We start from the raw sequence: 22,554 nt of genomic DNA on the forward strand, positions 1-22,554 counted from the left end.
CAAGGCCCTCCAGAGGCCAGAGGTGCCCTGTTTCCCAACTTCTGGTGGACCCAGTAGACTCATGCTTCACCCTCCACAGTCTCCAAAGGCTTCCCTGGAGCCTGGGAAGGGTAAAAATGCCCTTCCTTATCCTCCTGGAGGCTTTCTGGAAACCAAAAACACTCTCCCAGAGCCTCTGTGCAAACCAAAAATCAGCTGTCCAGCACACAAAAGCATGTTGAAGCTGAGCTAGGGCAATGGCTCATGTGCCAGCAGATATGGCTCTGCGTGCCACCTGTGCTATGGGTTCGCCATTACTGTTCTATATGAACGATGAATTAAAATGGCCAGTTTCCTGGCACCAGAAATGTCACTGACTTTCCTGCTTGCCCCCTTATGTTCAGTAAAGACCCGCTCCTAAACTCATGTGGCTGTCATAGCCTAGCAATGAGGAACTCCTTTCCCTTTCCTTGTGCTTGTTTGTACCACATTTGTGTACAACTGCAGCAATTCAAAAACATAAAATAAATTCATAATTCATGAAGTAAATCCAAATCCAGCCTCCCTATATTGATAAACATAATCCTAACTATAGTGAACTGAAAAGTGGAGGGGGGGGATGTTAGAAAAGCCTATTCAATTCATCTAGCTATAAACTAAAATGAATGCATAAATAAATAAATATTCCGAGAGACAAGTAATCATAATAATTTGAAATAAAATTTTACCTAAAAGAAAATCAATACCTATATCCTGTCATAAAAATTTCTCAAGCTGTGTTCCCTTTTATGTTAACTACATTATTCACAAAGATACTCAACATATATAGTTGTTTTCTACCTTGGTCAACAAATAAAAACATATGTTTTACATTTTACTATATTATTTACCTTTATTGATAGGTCTTCTTTTCCCAAAGTGACTAATGTTTTAATTGATGGATAGCATTTACATTTACCTTCATGTAGTTCCACTGTAGCTCGCATTGAATTCTGCAATTTGAAGCAAAACTTCTTAAAGATGCTTAATTCATGTTAATAACAACACCAGAAAATTTTACAAATTATGGTCATCTTTTAATTTAATACTATGAACTTCATTATATAAAATTTTAAAAAGAACACAGTGACCCGAATGTTTTCATTATATTCAAGTGTATAAATGACACTGTATAGAGATTTTTTCTTATCATGCAAAAGTATGTATTTGTTAGAGGAGAACATATTTCTTTGCCCAAAAATTATTGCAATTATAATAAAGCTAATCTTATTAATGCAATTGTATTTTTAAATTGGAATTAAATCTGTGTTGTGAGCAATCAGGTAACCTGCTTGGCAGATAGCTGTAGGCATATAAGCCACACGTTCGTGAAAGATATTCTTTGTCATGTCCCTAGAAAAATACCCCACCCTAATTTTCTATTTAAAGTATATAAAATATTGCTCTAAGTTGCTCTACTTTTAAAACAAGGACAAAATTTGCTGGTCCAAAGCTGAGAAAAGAGAAAAATTACTTCCAAGAGCTTCAATGTAAAGTGTCAGAATTCATGGGAGGAAAAGAACTGTAAAAATTTGAAAAGGTACTTTCAGTATTAATTCAAAGGGAATGATTAACAAATCTTGGAAGGAATTTTCATTGAAATGTTGATATTTCTCTGTGCAAGCTCAGAAATTTTGTTTATGGATATCTACTTATTTATTTGACAAGATTTATAGATCACTTCAGTTAGAAACATTTAACGTATCAAAGCAGACACCTGGCTAAATTTACAGAGTATACCAAATGGATTGTACTCATTGATATGAGTCTCATCAGATGTTATTCATAATAGCAATCCTTTTTTTAAATCCATGTTAGATCTCAGACCTGAAACCTGAATAAAATGGGTCCAGATAATCAGCTTTTCTAGATCTAAAGCCTCAATAATCTTCCCCCAAAAGAGGTTGCATTGTGTACTACTGTCTAAAATGTCCAGATTGAGAAATGGTTTCTTGTATAAGAGGTGCCCTTCAAGAAAGATGCTGTCCCTCTTCATTCACAACAGGATAAATTTGTTATTACTATAATCTAGGCACTACTCATTTCCTGGGGTTTTCACCACCTGAACATGACAGACATTCAGACTCCATGTGGAAGAGCTGTTGATGCAGAAAAATGTATTCACTTTTTTTGTGCCACATGATCAATATGGTATAATTTGGCATATTTACTTCCTTTAACGTGAAATAATATTTCTGTATCTGAAATTAGATATTCAAAGTTATCATTATTTTTAAATTTAATGTTGACATTATTTTTCTTTATTGTTATTAATTCATATCCCAGGGGAGGTTGATACCTATAACTATATATTGATGCCATGCGAGCAGAAATTCATTTAGATTTGCCTTTTAATCATCAGAAAAGCAAAATAAAGTGTGAGAGCATATGCTTTTTATATACCAGGATTTAAAAAGTGAATGCCAGTATGGGGCACCCCCTGAAAATTAGGTGAGGTAGCAGGTAGTACTGCTGACTTAACTGAATAGTCTTCTTTGTATGCTGTGTGGAGAATCCAACTTGGGTCAACTGCAGTTAGTTGCTAGAGACTGAGTTTTAATTTATTCAAACTGAAGAGCGCCTTCTAACTGCCTAGCAGGTCAGTTTAAAACGAAGACATAGAAAGGTTGGTAGTAAAGTCTGTATGTATACAAGAACAAGACTACAATCCTGGCCAAGCCTGGGTTGATTTGGATTCTCCACACAGCGGACAGAGAAGACCATTCAGGTAAGTCAACAGTACTTCTCCAGTGTGCTTCTAAGGACAGTCCAACATGAGATATACCCAAGCTTCCATGTCCAGGGTGGGTTCAAGCTGGACCAGGGGAACAGGAGTAGGACAAACCCTCTAGAGAACCCATCGGCCGAATGCAGCCACTGCTGATACAAAAGTGTAGAGTCTATAATATCTTATGAAGGTGTAAGGAGAGGACCATGTAGCGGCTTTGCAGATGTCCTCGACCGAGGACTGTGTGGCCCATGCTGCTGAAGTGGCCGCATTACATGTGGAATGTGCAGTAACTCCCTCAGGAACAGGGCAGTTCTGGTTACCATATGCCATGGCTATACAAGACTTGATCCATCAGATGGTCTGTTATGAGATTTTTCACCACATGGAAGAAGGCAGGAAAGATAGAAATAGAGCCTCCATCAGTCTAAAAGAGGCAGTTTGTCAAATGTAGATTTTTAAGGCGCTGTGGATGTCTAGCTTGTGCCAACAGTATTCTAGCTGGTGTGTAGTGTTGGCACAGAAATCTGGCAGGACAATTTCTTGTGCTCTGTGAAAGAACCGTTGTACCTACCTGAACGGTCTTCTCGATGCCCTGGAAGGAGAGTCCAGCATGGGATTTTGCTCAAGTCTTATTGGTAGGACTGAGTTTCAAATTAACATAAATACATAATAATTAGGTACCGCCCCCTTGCTGCCCCAAGTAGCCAGTTTTAAAAAACGAAAAGATGTAAATTAATCAACTTTATTAACAACCATAATAAAACTTTAATAACAATCAAACAAGAACTCCCATGGTTCTTAGGGAGGGTATGGACTCTCCTTCCAGGGCATCGAGAAGACCGTTCAGGTAGGTACAACGGTTCTTCTCCCATGCCTCCTGGAAGGAGAGTCCAGCATGGGATATACCCAAGGTTTAATGTTCTAGGGAGGGAGATTGATGAACCATGGGCTGAACCTCCCCGCACACCCTCTGGAGTACACGTCTGCCAAAGGCTGCTTCAGCCGAAGCGAAGGCATCTAACTTGTAGTGACGAATAAAAGTTGTGGGTGAACTCCACGCCGCGGCTCTGCAGATATCTTCAAGTGGTGCCTGCGTCGCCCAAGCCGCCGAGGAAGCCGCACTCCTTGTTGAATGAGCCTGAATACCACTCGGGGGAGTCCTTGAACTCGCCTTGTATGCCTCAACTATACACATCCTTACCCACTGGCTGATGGTATTAGAAGACACCTTGCAGCCCATTTTACTAGAACTAAATGACACAAACAAGGCCTCAGTTTTGCGTAAACTGCTGGTACGCCTGATGTAAAGTTTCAATGCTCTGCGTACATCTATCTTGTGCCACTTAAGTTCTAAGGGGTGATCTCCCCGAGCACAGAAATCCGGTAACACCAGCTCTAGAGCTCTGTGAAAGTGTGTGTTAATTTTTGGAAGAAAGGTGGGGTCCAGGCGTAAACAAACTCTGTCTGGATGAAATTGACACAAATCTGGTCTTACCGATAACGCGGACAGTTCGGACACCCGCCTAGCCGAGGTGACTGCCACCAAAAAGGCCGTCTTGAAGGAGAGATAACGCAGTGAAACAGTCCTTAGCGGTTCGAAAGGTGGCCCCGTGAGGGCCTGAAGGACCAAAGTCAAGTCCCATGTTGGGAAACGACGAACAGGAGGAGGGTGTGTGTTCGTAGCCCCTCTGAGAAAGTCCCTAATCCACGGGTGGTAAGTTAAGGGTCCCCCATCGTCCCGTTTTATAATAGTGGCAAGCGCTGCGACCTGGCGCTTTAGCGTGTTTGGCGCCAGACCTTTCTCCAAACCTTTCTGCAAGAATTCCAAGATAGGTATGACCGAGGAATCCTCTGGTCGTAAGTTTCTGTCATTGCAGAAGGAATGGAAGGCTGCCCATGTCGCCTGATAAATGCGGACGGTGGACGGGCGTCGGGCCGCTTGAATAGTTGTGATAACATTCTCGGGAAGGTGACAGCTCCTCAACCTGTCCCCCTCAAATGCCATGCGGTTAGATGGAACCATTGGGGTTCCGGATGGTACACGAACCCCTGACTGAGGGAGATCTGGTCGTTCGGGATCCTCCACGGTGGAGAGATGGACAGTTCCTTGAGGTCCGCAAACCAAGGTCTCCGAGGCCAATGCGGTGCCAGGAAGATCAACTCCGCTTCTTCCATCATGATCTTCCTTACCACTGATGGAATAAGTGCAATCGGGGGAAAGGCGTACAGTAGGGCCTTTGGCCACTGAAGATGAAGTGCATTGATTCCTTCGGCTCCCGGAGATGGAAATCGGGAGTAGAACCTCGGGAGCTGGGTATTTTGGGGAGTGGCGAATAGGTCCACCACCGGTTCCCCGAACCGACGTGAGACTTCCTGAAATAGATCCGGATCGAGTCTCCATTCCGTCGGGTCCAGTTCCTGGCGGCTGAGCCAATCCGCCTGTTTGTTGTCCTCCCCCGCAATGTGTTCTGCATGCAGGGAAGAGAGATGAGTCTCTGCCCAGTCGAAGAGAAGAACCGTCTCCTCCATCAACCTGAGAGAGCGCGTTCCGCCCTGGTGATTTAAATGTGCCCTGGTCGCTACGTTGTCCGTGCGTACGAGGACGTGCTGACCTTCCAGTAAGGTGGAGAAGGTCAGCAAAGCCAAGCGGACCGCTCGCAGCTCCAAAAAATTGATATTGATTTGGACGTAGCTCCTGGGGGCTCCAGAATCCCTGAGCTACCTGAGAGTGGACGTGGGCGCCCCACCCTAACAGACTGGCATCCGTGGTGAGGATAGTATGGCGGAATGGTCCGAAGGGTGTGCCCTGCCGTAGTGCTGGGGATCTCCACCATCTCAGGGAAAGATGTAACTCGCGACTCACAGAGGTTAGACGGTGTGTATGGCTTAGTCTTCGACGCTGAAATGGGAGTAAAGTCCACTGGAGCAGTCGGTAATGGTAACGGGCCCAAGGAACAATGTCCACGCAGGAGACCAGGGTCCCCAGCACCTTGGACAGAAAGGACAATGGGACCCGTCGTTCCTGTTGCAAGCTGTTTACCAGAGAGCAGATGTTGAGTTGCCGCTCTGGAGAGAGATATACCTTCTGGGCGACTGTGTCTATCACTGCCCCCAGATGAATGAGTCTGGTGGCCGGAATCAAGTGGCTTTTTGGCATATTGATGGTGAAGCCGTGAAGTTGTAGACAACGCATCGTAGTTTGCAAGTCCTTGTGCGCCCTCTGGCGGTCTGGAGACAGAAGTAAAATGTCGTCCAAATATGCTAAGATTTGGATTGGACGGGACCGTAGATCGGCCAGCAGGGCGTCCAGTATCTTCGTAAAAGTACGTGGGGCCGATGACAGGCCAAAGGGCATTGCCCTGTACTGGTAATGGACGTTGTGTAGACAGAATCTGAGAAACTGTCGATGGTTCGGGTGTATGGGAACATGTAGGTAGGCCTCCTTTAAATCGACCGAAGTAAGAAGGTCCCCTGTTCGAACAGAGGCCAGAATGGAGCGGAGGGAGCTCATCTTGAACCGTCGGTAAAAAACATATTGGTTCAAACGTTTGAGGTTCAAGATGAGTCTGCAACCCCCGGAGGCCTTGGGTATGAGGAACACCTTTGAATAGAAACCCGTACCTATGGAACTGTCCTGAACGGGTTCGATCGCTTGGATCTGTAAAAGGTGGAGAATTTCCTGATCCAAGAGAGACCTCCTTGCGGGGTCCCTGGGTACGGGGCACACAACGAAATGCTGTGGAGGGCTGTACATAAATTCTATTTGTAGTCCCCGGGTGATGGTGGCTAATACCCAGGGGTCTGAAGTAGTTGCTAGCCATTGTTCGCTGAACTTTTGTAGCTTGCCCCCCAGAGGAATGCCGTCCAGGCAGTCACTTGGAACGCCGAGCATTGCGTTGCTGGTATCCCCGGAAAGGTCGTCTTGTTTGGGAGAAGCCTCTGCCCCGGTCTTGGGAATACTGCCTGTCATTCCTATACGATGATGAAAAGGCACCCTGGGAGTAAGATCTGGCCGGCTGTGAATTGGCCGACCACGAGTCCCACCGAAAGGACTGTCTACGGGAGTACGGGCCAGTCCTTCGGTCCTGGCGGCGGAAAGATCTTGGAAGGACTTTCCTTTTATCCTTATCCTCCACCAGGACAGGATCAAGGGCCTCCCCAAACAACTTTGTGCCCTCAAAGGGAGCCGAAGACAATGTCCACTTCGACTTGGCATCCACCTGCCAGTTTCTTAGCCAAAGTAAACGTCTCGACGAAATGGTGGACGCCATAGCCCTGGAGGCAAATTTAGCGGCATGCAGAGTGGCATCAGTGGAAAATTCCGCCGTTGCGAGGAGCTTATTCAAGTCCTGGCGCAATCGAGTCTCGTCCGGGCCCAGCCTCGCCTGAACCTCCTGGATCCACATGATGGAGGCCCGACTGAAGAACGAGGCAGTGGAGGCTGCCCGAAGAGCCCATGCCGCCATCTGGTGGGTCTTCTTGAGAAGTGTCTCCGCCCTTCTTTCATCCGGTTTTAAGTTGTCCGCTGTCTCTGAAGGTATGACAGCGCGGGAGACCAATGTAGCCACTGGCTTGTCCACAGGGGGAAACTGTAGCAGGTTTTCCATGCTGTCATCAAAGGTATAAAACCTGCGTTCCAGGTTGGAGGGCCCCTGCGCCGCAGCCGGATGCTGCCATGGGCGCTTAATATTCTCGAGAAAAATTTCCAGTGCAGGAACCTTGTCCGATTCCTTGGTTGGCTCCTTGCATAATGCCGCCGAAGTACGTGGCCCATCTCCTGGTTCCACTAGTGGTGTTGCTCCCGGCACATCCAAGGCCTGCTTTGCCTTGTGTAATAAAACCCTAAACAAGGAGGGTTTAAAGAGGCCGGCCACTGGTGGCTGCTCTGGAAAGGTGAATTCGTCATCTGACAGGTCATTTCCGTGGTCACTGTCTTCCTCAAAGTTGGAGTGGTCAATTGACATAGAATCCAACCCAGTAGGGGGCGGTGGTGCTGACCAGATGTCTCTGGGTTGGGTAGGCTGAGATGGAAAAGCATTGGCCCGCTGGGTTGCTGCAGCTATGCCCTGCGTATATGCATTGGCTACAATGTCCTGGAGAGTAGGTGCAAAGGCCTGCCAAGCATCTGCATGGTCTCTAAGACCTGCTGCCGTTGGAGTAAAGGTAGATGAGGGGACATAGAGTGGTGTCTGTAACCCCGCCTGAGGCAATGCTTGGCTATGAGAAGAGGAAGGCCTCTCAGGCCTCGCTGCAGTTGATGGCAATGGAGGGGGAATCTGCCTGTCAGGGGACCAGTCTCTCTCTGTTGCGGTGCCCTGGAGGCCCATGGAAGCAGCAGGTGGAAAAGCAGATGGAGGAAGAGGCTGGAAAGGGCCTATAGTGAGTCCACCTACGATGGGGGGGGACAAGGCCGCCTCTAAACGCTGCTCTAGGGCCTTGATCTTCCTCTCAGCCTCACGAAGGGAGGAACTTGATTGGGAGGACTTATTCTTAGGCTTGGTGGCCTTATCCTTCCCTTTGACAGGTGTGACAGTCTGGGCCTGCTCCTCTGCACTGACCAGCTGGTCTGCCATATTTATTAGTATAATATGGGGCAGCGTACTCACGATCGAATCCACAAAGCGTGCACAGCCACAGTTATTTTTGAGAAACAGAAGGCTCTCACTTGCAAGCAATGGCATGCAGACAGGACTGACAGTGAAAAGGCAGCGTTGCAATAGGCTGTCAGCCTACCACGTGACCTCATCGGCTGTCTCCGGGCAGACTTCAGATGACTGACACTTGGCCAGCTGCCCAGTTCGCGCCTAATTAAAACGGCAATGCTATGCCATTCGCGCTTCTGGCCCGTTGCTAGCAAAAAAACATGGCGGCCAGAAGAATCGCCTCACAGGGCGAGAGTGCACTCAGCGAAGTCGGGGAGCCTTGCCGCAGCCGCCATCCGACGATTCGCACGCCGCTCGGAGGTTGCCGAAGCCTCCTTCTGCCGCTCGCCCCTGCGAGCGGTCGATCAGCTGTTAGGCGGCTTTTAATGGCCGCCGCGGCTTTTTTACGGCGTTCGTTGTCTTCCGCCGCCCCCGACAATGGGGAGGGACGGACACCCCCCCATTTGGGGTGATTTGGGCTTAGTGGACCACCAGGTCCTAATAATAATATTAATTATAGCCCTGTTGCTCCTCGGTGGGCAGTACCCGCTGAGAGAAGAGGCCCCAAAAGGAGAAAAGGTGGGGGTGGTGCCCGCGGAGGGCAGAGACCCCATCAGATCAGGAACCTATTGAATGAGAAAAAAGGGAACAAAATTACAAGGTTCACATAACATTTATTAACATTTAATTCACATTTATATATTCAACCTAAAGGTGAGAGAAAAAACTCATGTCCTTAACCTCGACTGAGTTTTTTAAAACTGGCTACTTGGGGCAGCAAGGGGGCGGTACCTAATTATTATGTATTTATGTTAATTTGAAACTCAGTTCTACCAATAAGACTTGAGCAAAATCCCATGCTGGACTCTCCTTCCAGGAGGCATGGGAGAACCATGTATTTACCATTGAGAGGAAGTTGGGGTACAGACACAAAACAATTTTGTCTTCATGGAAATGACAGAGGTCCTGTCGAAGAGATAATGCCATTAGTTCAGGTACTTTTCTGGTGTTTTAGCCACCAGGAAGGCTGTTTTGAAGGATGCACGTAGCTCCAGGCAATTGATGTTGGTACCTGAAATCTCCAAAGGTGCCTAGCGGCCCTGGGCCATCTGAGAAGAGATGTGAGCTCCCTACCCTGACCAACTGGTGTCTGTCATGATAGTTACTCGTGTCAGTTGTCTGAAGAGGCTATCATGTTAGGGACCAGTGTGTTGGAATGGCTGGTTTGTCATCATTGGAATGAAAGGAGGAACCACTGTAGACAAGAGCCCTCTAAGAGGGATGCTGTTTGAATTATGATGTCATCGAGCTAGCACTGTAGGCATATGCCCTCAAGTTGGCAGCCACAACATCCAACAAATTTGTAATTGTCTGGGGCGCCGACGAGAAGCAGAAAGGCAGCACCCGGTACTGATAGTGGAGCCTGACTGTGTAGAACTGAAGATACCATGTGTGGGAGGGATGTATAGGCACATGTAGGTAAACCTCCTTGAAGTCGATGGATGTAAGCCAGTCATGATGTCTGATGCAGTCTAAGATGGATTTTAGGGACTGCATTTTGAAGCGCTTGTAAGCAACATAAACATTGAGCTGTTTCAGGTTGAGGATGACTCTTCCCCTCCCCGGAGGCTCGGGAACTAAGAAGATGACTGAATAGTACCCTAGGCCCTCTTGATCTTGGGGTACCCTCTCAATGGACGATATTTGTAGCAGGTGGTTGACCTCTTGTTCTAACAATATCCTTTTGACGGGATTGGATGAAATAGGGCACCGGATAAATCTGTTGGGAGAACTGAAAATAAATTCTACGAATAGATCTGATTTGATGGTGGCCAATGCCCAAGAATCTGATAATATGAGTTCTCATTGAGCGGTGAAATTCTGGAGCCTGTATCCAACAGGAATGTCCCTTGCTAAGCCACTTTGTTCTATGGACCCCCAGGAGGCAGAACCTCAAAAGGGGTGTGTTAGTGTATAGAACGTAACATACTTGGGTGTTGTTATACAGTAGGTAACTATGTTAGTTTGTATAAAATGTAAGGACTGTACCTTTAAGGAAATATTACTGATTGGCCATAAGAGGGAGCCAACACCGTTCCCTTTGGGGAGAGTTACTTTGTTATTGAGGTACTTTATATACTGAGCATTGTGGATCATTTCTCAAGGTTTGGGTTTGTTTATGTGATGAAGACGAAAGCAGATACCTATAGGCTATTTTATAACTGGCTAAATTTGTTGAAAGGAGGATGAATAAGAAGGTAATTAGTGTGGTGACCGATAATAGTACAGAGTTTACTAACCAGAGATTTGCTGGCTTATTAAAGGATTCTGGTATAGAGCATAGGATGTCTGTGCCATATAGGCAACAGCATAATGCCTTTGTAGAGAGAAGAGGACAAACATTAGAAGCTATGATCAGGATGATGATAAGGGATTCTGGCTTGTCAATTCAGTTATGGGCTGAGGCGTTTAAGTGCGCAAATGTGATCTTAAATAATGTTGTTCACTTGGCGACTGGAGAAATACCATTCACGAAATGGTATGGTTGGAAATCTGACTTATCTTCATGTGTTTGGAGCACCAGCATGGGTGCACGTTCCATCGCAGCTTAGGAGAAAAGGACAGCATAGAGTGTGATTATTGTATTTCATTGGATACAACAATAATCATAGGTCCTATAAATTTTGGGACAAGAACAGTGGTACATGTTGGTATAGCGCAAGTGCCATGTTTTTGGAAAATATTAGATGGAACAGGGTGGAACACCAGGAAGGGAAAGGTGAAGAAGTTGTCATTCAGACTCCATTATTTATGGGGAATGAGAATAGATGTCAGAGACTGTGTAGCAGTATTAGGAGTGAATCAGAAAAGTCAGTGGATAAGAAGTCATCAGGAGATGAAACTCCAGATATTAATGAGAGTGCTCCAGTAGTGGATGTAAAACATGAAGTGAAAGAAGAGCCAATGCCGAGCGTTAGTGATGTAATTGTTCCCAGGAGAAGTACTAGAATTAGGCGGGAACCTGATAGGTATCAAGCTAACGTAGCTTGTCAAGCCATTGTGGAATCATTACATTACAGTGAAATTAAATTATATCCAGACAAAGAAAAGAAATATTGGCATAATGCAATGAGGAAGGAATTGGCTGCAATGAAGGAGTTGGGTGTTTATGAAGAAGTGCAGTTGCCTCTAGGAGAGCATTTGGTTGGATCTCGCTGGATCTACAAGATTAAAACTGGGTCGGATGGTGCTATTAAATACAAGGCTAGGTTAGTAGCACAGGTTTCTCCCAGATGGAGGGTGACTATAATAAAATATTTGCTCCAAGTTTATGGGAAGCAACTCTAAGGACAACGCTGGTTTGGGATGCAAAGCACAAGTGTCTACCACATTGATGTAGAAACTACTTATTTACATGCGCCGTTGCAGCACAAAATTTATATGAGAATTCCACCAAGCATTACCCATGAGAAAAGTAAATGTTGGAAATTGAAGAAGAGCTTATATGGATTAAAGCAGTCTGGATATGAGTGGAATTCGTTAATAGTGAAAGAATTGGAGAACATGGAGTTTAGAGCTAGTAATGCTGATCCATGTATGTTTGTAAGAGAGAGAAAAGGTTTCATGGAGATATTATTGCTTTTCACAGATGATATAGCAATTATTGCTCGGTCTGTAAACAGATTTGTGAATAATTTGGAAAATAAATTTAGAATAAGGAATTTAGGTGAAATTAGTCAGTACTAGGCGTTGATATTGTGAAAACTGACAAAGGCTACAGGTCGCAATCTGGTAAGATTAACAGTCTGTTGAAGAAATTCAATATGGAAAATTGTAAGATTGCTAGAACTCCCACGGAAAGTTGCTTTGTGCATAGCAAGGAAAAAGGGAAGGCTATTGATAAGGAACTGTATCATTCACTTATAGGAAGCTTGTCATATTTGGGCAACTGGTCACGGCCGGATATAGCTTATAGTGTGAATCAGTTGGCACGTTATAATAAGAAGCCAACTGAATATCAGTGAAAGATGATAAAGAGGATATTGCATTACCTAAAGAGTACCATGCATTATGGTTTATTTTTGGAATCTGATGATAGGTTGGAATTGACAGCATATGCAGAAGCCAGTTTCGCCTCTGATAATGTGACCAGGAAATCTACGACTGGAATAGCTATTTTGCTTGATGGAGCCTTGATAGGCTGGAAGTTAATGGGACAGCAATACATCAGTTTGTCTTCAATGGAAGCTGAATTTGCTAGTGTATCACAATTGTGTACAGACTTAGTGGTATATCGGAGTTACTGATGGATTTGGGTATAGAGTGTAAAAAGCCAATTACAGTGTATGAGGATAACCAGTCAGCTACAAGCATGGCCAAGGGTAAAGCCGTTAAGACTAGATCTAAAAACACGGAACTGAAATATTTGATTGTGAGACAGTGTGTGAAAGATGGGATAATCAAACTAGAATACTGTGAGAGTATTGATAACATAGCTGAGAATTTTACCAAGGCACAAGGTGCTAAAAAACATGCTGAGAGTTGAAATAGGTACAATATGAGACAATGAATGGAAACTGTATTGTCAACCCCCAGGGAGAAGATTGATAGTATATAGAACATAACCTACTTGGGTGTTGTCATATAGTAGCTAACTATGTTAGTTTGTATAAAATGTAAGGACTGTACCTTTAAGGAAATATTACTGGTTGGCCATAAGAGGGCACCAACACCGTTCCCTTTGGGGAGAGTTACTTTGTTAGAGATATATTTTGCCGTGAGCTGTATTCTTGCTGTGTGCGTGGTTTATAAACTATTAGCAGTATTATATTGTTGATTCTGTATATTTGTAAATAATAATACAGTAGTACCTCTACTTGAGAACTTAATTTGTTCCGTGATGAGGTTCTAAAACACTGTTTCTGATAAGCTGCGCACAGTAGCGCAGGGGGAAATAGTTCCCCACGCACAAATCAAAATTCCTGTGCAGAGGTAAGCCAATTAAACTGCTTCTCTCCTCAGCGCGGGGATTTTGGACGCACCCCCTTTTTTTCAGAATATTTAACCCTGGCCGGCAGCCAAAGAGCCTTTAGTTTGGAAGGTCCCCAGATCCAGTTAAGGTAAGGAGAGCTCTGCTGGAGTGCTGGGGGGGGGGCGGGTTTGAGCCTTGTTCTTGCCGCAGCACCCGCGCCACTCCGGCCCCTGCCTTGGCCATTACCGCCACGCCTCTGCTGCAAGTATTCTGGGGGGTCTGGAGCCTTGTCCTTGCCGCAGCGCCCATGCGCCCTCCCACCCCTGCCTTGGCCCTTACCGCCACTGCGCTGCGCCTCTGCTGCAAGTGTCCTGGGGGGCCTGGGCTTGAGCCTCGTCCTTGCCACGGTGCCTGCGCGCCCTCCCGGCCCTGCCTTGGCCCTTACCGCCGCCGTGCCACACTTCTGATGCAAGTGTCCTGGCGGGCAGGCTCGAGCCTTGTCGTTGCCGCGGCGCCCGCACACCCTCCCGCCTCTGCCTTGGCCCTTACTGCCGCTGTGCCGCACCTCTGCTGCAAGTGTCCTGGGGGGCAGACTGGTTCTAGCCAGAGAAAAAGGAAGGGAGAGAAAGAGGGAGAGGAAGGGAGGGAGGGAGGTAGAAATAGAGAGAGGGAGAGAGAGGAGGAAGGGAGGTAGAAAAAGAGGGAGTGAGAGAGAGGCAGGGAAGAAAAAGAGGAAATGGAAGGGAGAGAAAGAGAGAGAGAAAAAGAAGTGAGGAAGGAAGGAAGGGAGAAAAAGAGGGAAGGAGAAAGAGAAAGAGAGGAAGGAAGGGAGAAAAAGAAAGGGAGAGAGACAGACAGGGAAGAAGAAAGGGGAAAAGGAAGGGAGAGAAAGGAGAGAGAAAAAGAAGAGAGGAAGGAAGAAAGGGAGAAAAAGAGGGAGGGAGAGAGAGGCGGGGAAAAGAGGAAAAAAGGAAGGGAGAGAGAGATAGGGAAGGGGGAAGAGAAAAAAGGAAAGGAGAGAAAGAAAGAGGGAGGGAGAGAGAGACAGGAAGAAAGAGAAAAAAGGAAGCTACTTTGCTGAATTTCAATTTTCTCTATATCCCATTTCTTCCTAGGACAAGAGAGACTCGATTCACTTGCCCAAAACCACCAAGCTTTTTTCTGTGCTCAAGGCAGGAGGACTAGAAGGTGAATATCCCCATCTCTTTATCAAATGTACGGTCATTTTTATTGCAATGTTACTTTTCAGATCAACATCCGTGGAAATGTACAATGCAAAAATTATATTTCAATAATATATGTAGAATACAGCTGGTTATAGTACAGATGGGAGGAAGAAAAATAAAGAGAGGGAGGGAGGAAAGGAGGAAGGAAAGAAAGAGGAAGGAAGAGAGAGAAGAGAGAAAAAAGTATAAGAAGAAAAATAAAGAAATGAGAAAACGATGGAGGGAGAAAATGAGATGGAAAAGAGGGGAATGAATGAAAGGAAGGAAGAAAGAAAGAGTAGCATGAAGGGAAGGACGATGTTCTGGAAGCACTGCACCAAACACTCCATTGGGGGAATCTTCAATGGGATGGATTAATAATACAGTATATAATAAATATAACTAGTAGTTCTTGGCTTATGATTTGCATAGTTAAGTGACTTGTGCTCTTATCTTTCCCAGCATTGTTATCAAAGAAGTAATAGTTCTTCGTACAGTAAGAGGGCAGAAATCTGCTTTCAGCAGGTTAGTTTGGAAGTTAAAAGTTTCCTTAAAATTAACTGAAAGTGCACTGGGCAGGGAATCTCTTGGAAGTCAAGAATTGTTTGTGGCATGTTTGGAGATATCACATTGTTGTTCTCCAAACATTACGGTAATTAATTTTGAAATTTACAGAAGAGACTGCAGAGGAACATATAGTGGACTGAGTTGGCACTTTGCTATTTCTGTAGAAAATATGCATGTTTTACTTTGTAAGTTACTTGAAGATTGACAAAGATGTGTTTCTTACTAATTGAATAAGGCTTAGAAGCTTTATATATCAAAAATTGATGCACTTACTGCCATTCAGCTTCTTGTATTAAGATTGGCTGGGGAAGGGCACTGCTATTTCTGCAGGTGGTTTTGCTCAGCCTCAGGGATCTCCAAAATTTGCAAATTTAAGGCTTGTGAATGTCCACTGGCTGGAGAAATCTGGGAGTTGAAGTCCACTCCACACAAGTCCAATAGTTGCCAAGTTTGGGGGCCACTTAGGCAAAGTACAAATTTTCTACCATTTTTGCATCCATATGAATGAACTTTAAGAAGTGGAAAACTATACTAACCTCTAGTGGCAATAGTTCTTAAGTTGTGGTTATTATTAAACATATTCAGTAAGAAACTTTTGCATCTCCTTTAACATTGCTAAATCTTAATTTGTGGTGAACATAATTTTATTTCATCAGTCATAAGGAGAGGAAAGTATAACATTCCTTATTTTTGTCTGTGATCTTTGGAGTGTTTCCATGCAGAATGTACAAGTCTACTAATTCCATATGAAAGTGATAATTCATTAACATGCATCACCGGAAGCCACATTCCCTCTATGTGCTATGCTAGCTCCTAAGTGTATACCTCCATTGTTTCCCACATCCTGAAACAGTTTTGCAGATCATTATGTTTACATGAATTGTAAAACTAATATTCTGCATTTTTTCTACATACTTCAAATGGGAAGTATTGCAGTGACTGACTATAATAGTATTTATGCAATGTGAAACAGGCCATTCCTTGTCTTCATTCTATTGAAAATGGCCTGCAAAATAGATATGACAATCATATTCATGAAAATAATTATGGAGTTACATGTCCACTTGATTTTTTTCTTCAGAGGTTGCGTCTATAACAGCCAGTGGCGACGAACCCACAAACCCCTCATCCAATGGCAGGCAAGGCTTGTAGCATAAAGCTGATGATAAGACTGGAGGAAATGTTGCAAAGAAAAAGTGCTGCTTGAAGTTTAAGCCAGAGTGGTTGAGAGAGTTAGCAGAGACTATACTGCCGACTTCCACTAAAAAACAGTTAACAAAACTGGGCAACATCTTCAGTTATCATGAAAATACTGATGACATTGTTTGCCACATATGCCGAGAAGCCCGTACAGGTTGTGCATTCGCCACTGGAAAGCGATGGAATGAATGGAAAATTGATTATTTGAAGCGTCACATCAGTCAAAAGATTCACCTGGATTCGGTCACCAAATTACAATACCAGAAATCTGGAAGGCTGCAGAGGCTGCTAACTGAAAGTGCAATAGAGTGAACAGGAAAGAAGGTTCCCTGTGAAGAAATGTCAGGTCAGAAGAGGTCAAAGTTTTGATTGACAATGTGTTGCTGGCCATAAAAATGAATGCATCGATGTTATCAGTCCAAGACACACATGACCATATAGGAAAGTATGTTTCCATTCCAGAGAGCTGGCGCAGCAAGAATTATGCCTTTGAGTTTCTGGAGTGCATCAACACGGTTGTCCAGAAAGAAGCATTGTGTGATCTATGTAATGCCAGTTGCCATACTCTTATTGTTGATGAAAGCACCAATTTATCACTAACCAAAATGTTGATTTTGTATGCAAAATTCTGCCCATGTAATGCCACGATTTATAAGACCATGTTTGTAGGAATTTTACAGCTGTCAACGTGCAACAGCACAGCAATCACAGCAGCCATAAAAGAGTACTATGCTGCGAACAACACCAACATTCAAAAGGTGGTCATGCTTACATCAGATGGTGCTTCTGTGATGCTGGGCAAGAATAATGGTGTGGCTGCTCAGCTTCATTGAGATGTGCCCCATTTGCTTGAACAACAATGTGTGGCACATCGAGAAGACTTTGGGGTTGATGATGCATGTAAGCATGTCCCACTGATGAAGGACATTGAGACTTTATTGCGAACTGTCTACACTTTGTTCTGCCACTCCTCTGTGAAGAAAAAAGCATTTGCAGAACTAGCAGACATTATGGAATGTGAATCAATAGCCTTCAGACCTTTGAATGAGTTACGATGGCTTTCCAGACATTTCGCATTGCGAGCATTAATGAGAAACATGCCAGTTTTGATTGAATACTGTAAGGAACAAGCAGAAACACACAATGACCCATTCTGTACATATTGCTACAGAAAGTTGACAGATCCACAGGTTCGTGCTGCACTGATCATGTTGATGACATTGTTTGCAAATTGGCTGAGTTGAACAAACTGTTGCAAAGAAGCAGCCTGACACCAATTGAAGCTGCTCAGTTTGTGAAGGCCAGAACATCCAAGCTTTGCCTTCAGTATTTAGGTGAAACAGTTCACTGGAATGAAAAAGCTTGTGAATATATGCAAAGCAACCCAGACATTAACATGACTGCCATACTGAAATTTATTGAATGTTTGTGCTTCCATTTCGACAGTTTCTTCCAGACAATGAGCTGACTGATTGGAATATATTTGATACTGCTGCTCTGTCAAAGGTGACCTTTTAATTTTGGGGAAACTGAAATTGCAACCCTGGTTGGAAAATTTCAGCATTTCTTTGATGATTTTGATGAAGTCGGCATCACATCAGCTGTACAGAAACAATATTGTGACTTCATATTTCTGATGTTAGATAAATTCAAATCTGGAATAATGGACTCATTCAATGATGTGGTGCGGTTTGCACTGAGAGAGAAACAGTTTGGAATGCTGTCACGTCTGCTGGATATTTGTACAACATTTCAAGCATCAAGTGCTGATTGTGAGCGAGGTTTCAGCCTGATGAATGCCATCAAGACCAAAGCTCGTAATCAGTGGCAATCTGAGCACTTGGATATGCTGATGCGAATCTGGTCTTACTAGATTTCAGGAACACAGATTGATCTTGACAAAGTGTACTTGGAATGGTCCTCAATGAAAGACAGACGTCAGAAACTTTAAGGTGAGCCATACTTTCATTGATTAAACAATTTTCAAATAACACTGATTCCTTTTTTGACTAATTGTTAAATTCATCTATGAATATGTTGGATGTAAATAGTTAATATTTTTGATCTGACAGATTGATCTTGGCAAAGATGGAGTGAACAAAGACAAGGATGGAGAGGACAAAGACAACAATGGAATGGACAAAGACAAGGACGGAGTGGACAATGATAGAGTGGACAAAGACAACAATGGAATGGACAAAGACAAAGATGGAGTGGACAAGGCAAGGATGCAATGGATAAAGACAAGGATGGAGTGGACAAAGACAACGATGGAATGGTCATCATCAATGAGAGACAGATGTGAGAAACTCTAAGGTGAGCCATACTTTCACTGATTAACCAGTTTTCAAATAAAACTGGTTTTTTGACTTATAGTTAAATACATCTATGAATATGTTAGATGTTAACAGTTAATATTTTTTATCTGACAGTTTGATCTTGACAAAATGTGCTTGGAATGGTCATTAATGAAAGACAGATGAGAGAAACTCGAAGATGAGCCAGACTTTTGACTTATAATTAAAATACATTTATCATCCAAGGACATGGGGTGAGGTATCATCAATATGCGGATGATACCCAGCTCTACATCTCCACCCCATGCCCAGTCAACGAAGCGGCGGAAGTGATGTGCCGGTGCCTGGAGGCTGTTGGGGCCTGGATGGGTGTCAACAGACTCAAGCTCAACCCGGATAAGACGGAGTGGCTGTGGGTTTTGCCTCCCAAGGACAATTCCATCTGTCCGTCCATTACCCTGGGGGGGGAATTATTGACCCCCTCAGAGAGGGTCCGCAACTTGGGCGTCCTCCTCGATCCACAGCTCACATTAGAAAAACATCTCTCAGCTGTGGCGAGGGGGGCGTTTGCCCAGGTTCGCCTGGTGCACCAGTTGCGGCCCTATCTGGACCGGGACTCACTGCTCACAGTCACTCATGCCCTCATCACCTCAAGGTTCGACTACTGTAATGCTCTCTACATGGGGCTACCCTTGAAAAGTGTTCGGAAACTTCAGATCGTGCAGAATGCAGCTGCGAGAGCAGTCATGGGCTTACCTAGGTATGCCCATGTTTCTCCATCACTCCGCAGTCTGCATTGGCTGCCGATCAATTTCCGGTCACAATTCAAAGTGTTGGTTATGACCTTTAAAGCCCTTCATGGCACTGGACCAGAATATCTCCGAGACCGCCTACTGCCGCACGAATCCCAGCGACCGATTAGGTCCCACAGAGTGGGCCTTCTCCGGGTCCCGTCAACTAAACAATGTCGGTTGGCGGGCCCCAGGGGAAGAGCCTTCTCTGTGGCGGCACCGGCCCTCTGGAACCAACTCCCCCCGGAGATTAGGATTGCCCCTACTCTTCCTGCCTTCCGTAAACTCCTTAAAACCCACCTTTGTCGTCAGGCATGGGGGAATTGAAACATCTCCCCCTGAGCATGTTTAATTTATATATGGTATGCGTGTGTGTATGTCTGTTAGTATATGGGGTCTTTTAAATCTTTAAACTTTTTAAAATTGTTGGATTATTTATGATTTGTTGTTACATGTTATGAGCCGCCCCGAGTCTTCGGAGAGGGGCGGCATACAAATCGAATAAATAATAATAATAATAATAATAATAATAATAATAATAATAATAATAATGAATATGTTGGATGTTAATAGTTAATGTTTTTGATCTGACAGATTGATCTTGACAAAGATGGAATGGACAAAGACAATGATGGAATGGACAAAGACAATGATGGAATGGACAAAGACAACAATGGAATGGACAAAGACAACGATGGAGTGGACAAAGACAATGATGGAGTGGACAAAGACAAAGATGGAGTGGACAAAGACCACGATGGAATGGACAAAGACAACGATGGAATGGTCATCATCAATGAGAGACAGACGTTAGAAACTGTAAGGCAAGCCAGACTTTTTTGACTTATAATTAAATACATTTATGAATATATTGGATGTTGATAATTAATGTTTTTGATCTGACAGACTAAACTTAAAGTTCTCAAATACATATTGGTATTTCTAAGAGGGAAAGATTTATAATTTGCAATGGCTGTTGTAAGAGACCAATCTTAGGAAGTTTGGGATGTTGAATGGTTACTGTCTATTTGAAAATATAGTTGATGATGATCATGCTAATTTCAGTTGGAATCTTTGTGATGTCGATAATTATGCAACCAGAATAACATGGTGGGAAAGGGCCTTATTCTGCCCCAGCACCAACCAAGCCCCAAATAATTATGCAATAATTAGGTGACATTGACATCTGTGAAAAATTTGGCAGTGAAAAATTATTTTATTGATTGATTGATTGATTGATTGAGGCTTCTATACCGCCCAGTCCCGAAGGACTCACCTAATGTGCCGCTCAGACACTATACTTTTCCGTTTGTAAGTAGAAACAATTTTTCCCATAGAAATCAATGTAAAAGCAAATAATGTGTGCAAACCCATTAGGAAAGAAATAAAAGCTCGGAATTTGGGTGGGAAGAGGAGGAAGAAGAGGAGGAGGACAGCCGCTGCTGAAGGAAGGTGAGGAGAGGGGAATCAAAAAAATCCAAAATTTTAAGGCTTAAAAAAAAGAGGAACTCTGAGGCGGCGAGGAGGAGCACGCGCCTCCCATATAGCCGGCGTGAGGCTGCTTCCCATACACTGTACCAGAGAGAGAAACCCAGGCGGACAAGAGGGGGGAACTTCCCACTCTTTTAACTGAAAGGCAGCAGCTACTGCTGCTGCTGCTACCTGCTTCCTCTGCCTTCCCATGTTGAAGGGCTCCCCTCTCCTCTTGCTCGCTTGTTTTGTAGCCATCGACTTTCCTTCACTGTGGTGACTCCTCAGTTAGCTGAAGCTGAGTTGATTCGGCTGGTGAGAAGCACCCTTTTTTGCCTTTCCACACCTAGACGCTCCGGGAGGCAACACGAGGGAGTCACCACAGCAAAGTGGTTTATTCCCTCTCCAAGCGCCCAGAGAAAGGTAAATTCTCTGTTTGTTCTGAACTGCCAAAGCCTCCTTACGCACCACCGAAAGGCTCCTCTGGCAGCCCATAAAAGCCCGAGATGGCTGGGATTAAAGGGGGAATGGCAGAAGACTGGCCGGCCCTTCGTGCTGTTCTCAAATTTCCTGGGAAATTTTTCCAGGCTCGGATTCTTAAGTAGAAAATGGTTCTTGAGAAGAGGCAAAAAAATCTTGAACATTTATCTAGAAAAGTTCTTAAGTAGAGGCGTTCTTAGGTAGAGTTACCATTATATTGTTGTATATACATTGATACGAAGTCTGAGTAATTGTCTGGCTACTCCCACATTTCCTACACCACAACAATGCTTAATGTGTGCTGAAGGTTTCGTACCGAGACATACTAGCAGGGTGTCTTGATTGCTGGTATTAGTGACCTCTGTCTCGAAAGGTAAATCTATCCTGTCTGTCAACCCCTGTGGCATACAACCTCTGGGGGCATGGAGTCCCCTAGAAGATTTATACAGAACTGCCTCCACCCTCCTGGCCTTTCGTAAACTCCTTAAAACCCACCTCTGCCGTCAGGCATGGGGGAACTGAGATAACTTCCCCAGGCCTATATTGTTTATGTATGGTATGTTGTGTGCATGTTTTTTAAATTATGGGTTTTTAATTTTAATTATTAGATTTGTATTGTACATTGTTTTTTCTATTACTGTTGTGAGCCGCCCCGAGTCTACAGAGAGGGGCGGCATACAAATTTAATAGATAGATAGATAGATAGATAGATAGATAGATAGATAGATAGATAGATAGATAGATAGATAGATAAATAAATACCAGTTGTAATGCCCTGAGAATAAGCGTTTGCAATCATGTCCTGTAGAGATTGCGGAGGTTGTTGCCAGGTGTCAATGCCACAACCTAGGCTGCTGCCATTGGTGTGAATGTATCTGAAAGAGCAGCCCTTGCAGCTGTTTGGAATTGGGTCTGAGTTGGTGTCGCTTTCTGAGGTCTGAGGCCCTGAGGCATATGTAGGTGATTGATTGATTGATTGATTTTGGTGGTTTTTTTAAAGCTTTTACTGAAAATTCATAAAAACAAACAGTAGTGCATACAGAAAGTAGAGAGATATCTTAGTCTCCCTCTTTCTTTGCTTATTCTGCTTTATATACAATTTTACTTCTTATGCGGTTTTTCATATCAATATATTTCTTGCTTTTATAATCTATTCTATGTTCATAAGTAAATAAAAAAGA

The 22,554-nt window shown here is 44.1% G+C and overlaps 1 protein-coding gene across 2 annotated transcripts in view; it reads right to left on the reverse strand.

Annotated features, from left to right (window-relative positions):
* Positions 1 to 22,554, reverse strand: part of PDK3 (pyruvate dehydrogenase kinase 3) — a 238,026-nt gene that overhangs the window by 14,125 nt on the left and 201,347 nt on the right. For both annotated transcript variants that reach the window (XM_070750692.1, XM_070750693.1), the window contains one exon: positions 870 to 971. In XM_070750692.1, coding sequence (XP_070606793.1) covers positions 870 to 971 — 102 coding nt within the window. The remainder of the gene's footprint in view (positions 1 to 869; positions 972 to 22,554) is intronic.

The sequence above is a fragment of the Erythrolamprus reginae genome, chromosome 4 (assembly GCF_031021105.1).
Source record: "Erythrolamprus reginae isolate rEryReg1 chromosome 4, rEryReg1.hap1, whole genome shotgun sequence".
In the NCBI taxonomy this organism is placed as follows: Eukaryota; Metazoa; Chordata; class Lepidosauria; order Squamata; family Dipsadidae; genus Erythrolamprus; species Erythrolamprus reginae.